Source organism: Aplysia californica, unplaced genomic scaffold, assembly GCF_000002075.1.
Source record: "Aplysia californica isolate F4 #8 unplaced genomic scaffold, AplCal3.0 scaffold01444, whole genome shotgun sequence".
NCBI classification, from domain to species: Eukaryota; Metazoa; Mollusca; class Gastropoda; order Aplysiida; family Aplysiidae; genus Aplysia; species Aplysia californica.
In genome coordinates, this window is record NW_004798714.1 from 25,347 (window position 1) to 27,059 (window position 1,713).

Here is a 1,713-nt window from a genome sequence, read left to right on the forward strand (position 1 = left end):
ACACCTCCACCCCCATATGCGCCTTTACATCCTCCCCTTGTCTTTCCGCCATTCCCAAAGGGGAGGGGGTGGATATTATCATGTTCTTATGCACAGTGGAATTGTAAATGGGCTGATTTATCAATGCCATGCCCATACTGTGCCGGAACAACATAGGGGGAACTGCTGCTTTTTCTATCCCCATCCTTACTACCGTCATTTTCCCTCTACTTCTTTTGTATGTTTATCACTCTCTTGTGACCAGCAATTTCCGTGGTGCTTTGATAGTCGAAGCAGCAGACTTTGTGCTGTTGAGGCTACAGAGGCGAGCAGAGTAACCCTGATTCCACGTCTGGACTTCTCTGTTGACATCCACCCCTTGGTGCTCATATGACCTTATGCAGTTATGAGCGCCGTAAAACCGTATTAAAACTATCAAAACATCATCCTCCCCCCCCCTCTCCCCCTACGAACCTCACCGGACCTCCACCCTTACATCTCTCCATATCTCACTCCCTCCACAGATACGACACAGAAACGACACAGATACAAGTACAACACAGATTCGACAAAGATACGACACAGATACGGAGACACAGATACAACTCAGATACGACCCAGATACGACACAGACACAACACAGGTAAGACACAGACACGACACAGGTTTTTTAGTTCTAGTAAGAGTTTTACGGCACTTGCAACACTAACGTCATATAAGTGCCGAAGAATAGAATATGTGTTACAAGAGAGTAACATACACAAAAAAGAAGGAGGGGAGAGAAGGACGACAGATGTTTGACAGGAAAGAAGGAGCAAACCACACCAGAGCACCCGCCAACCACCCACTCGACACAGGTAAGACACAGACACGACACAGACACGACACAGATACGACTCAGATACGACTCAGACACGACCCAGATACGACCCAGATACGACACAGGTAAGACACAGACACGACACAGACACGACACAGGTAAGACACAGACACGACACAGACACGACACAGACACGACACAGGTAAGACACAGACACGACACAGACACGACACAGACACGACACAAGTAAGACACATATAAGACACAGATACGACACGGATACGACACGGATACGACACGGATACGACACAGATACGACACAGACACGACACAGACACGACACAAGTAAGACACAGATAAGACACCGATAAGACACGGATACGACACAGATACGACACAGCCCTTGTCACCCTCCACCACCGCCCCTCCCTCCCTCTAGCGGACTTGTCACGTGGTCCTTTTCACACTGACCACACTCTGACGACATGCGGGGACGGGGACATCTATACGTAGGACACTCGATAGGACATTCGCTACGACATTCGCTAGGAATTTGCCAGGACACCCGCTAGGACACTCGCTAGGGCACTCGCTAGGACAGCCACTAAGATATTCGCTAGGACATTCGAAGGACATTCGCTAGAACATTCGCTAGGACAGCCACGAGGACACTCACTCACATACACAGGGCACGGAGGACTCACGCCGAGTCCCTGCTCACCCCTCGACCGTCCCGGCTCACACTCACTCGCACGCACGCACAGACACTCACATACACACACACACACACTCACTATCACACACACTCACACACTCTTACACACAGACACAAACAAGCGCGCGCGCGCTCACACATAGACACACACACACTCACACATAGACACACACACACTCACACACACACACGTGTGCTG

General features: G+C 50.1%; 1 protein-coding gene across 1 annotated transcript in view; it reads left to right on the top strand.

Annotated features, from left to right (window-relative positions):
- Positions 1 to 504: 504 nt before the first annotated feature.
- The window catches only part of LOC101848017, a gene marked incomplete at its 5' end in the record, with an annotated part of 3,011 nt that continues 1,802 nt past the window's right edge, over positions 505 to 1,713 (top strand). Inside the window, 1 exon segment of the mRNA XM_005112852.3 lies at positions 505 to 622. Coding sequence (XP_005112909.2) covers positions 505 to 622 — 118 coding nt within the window.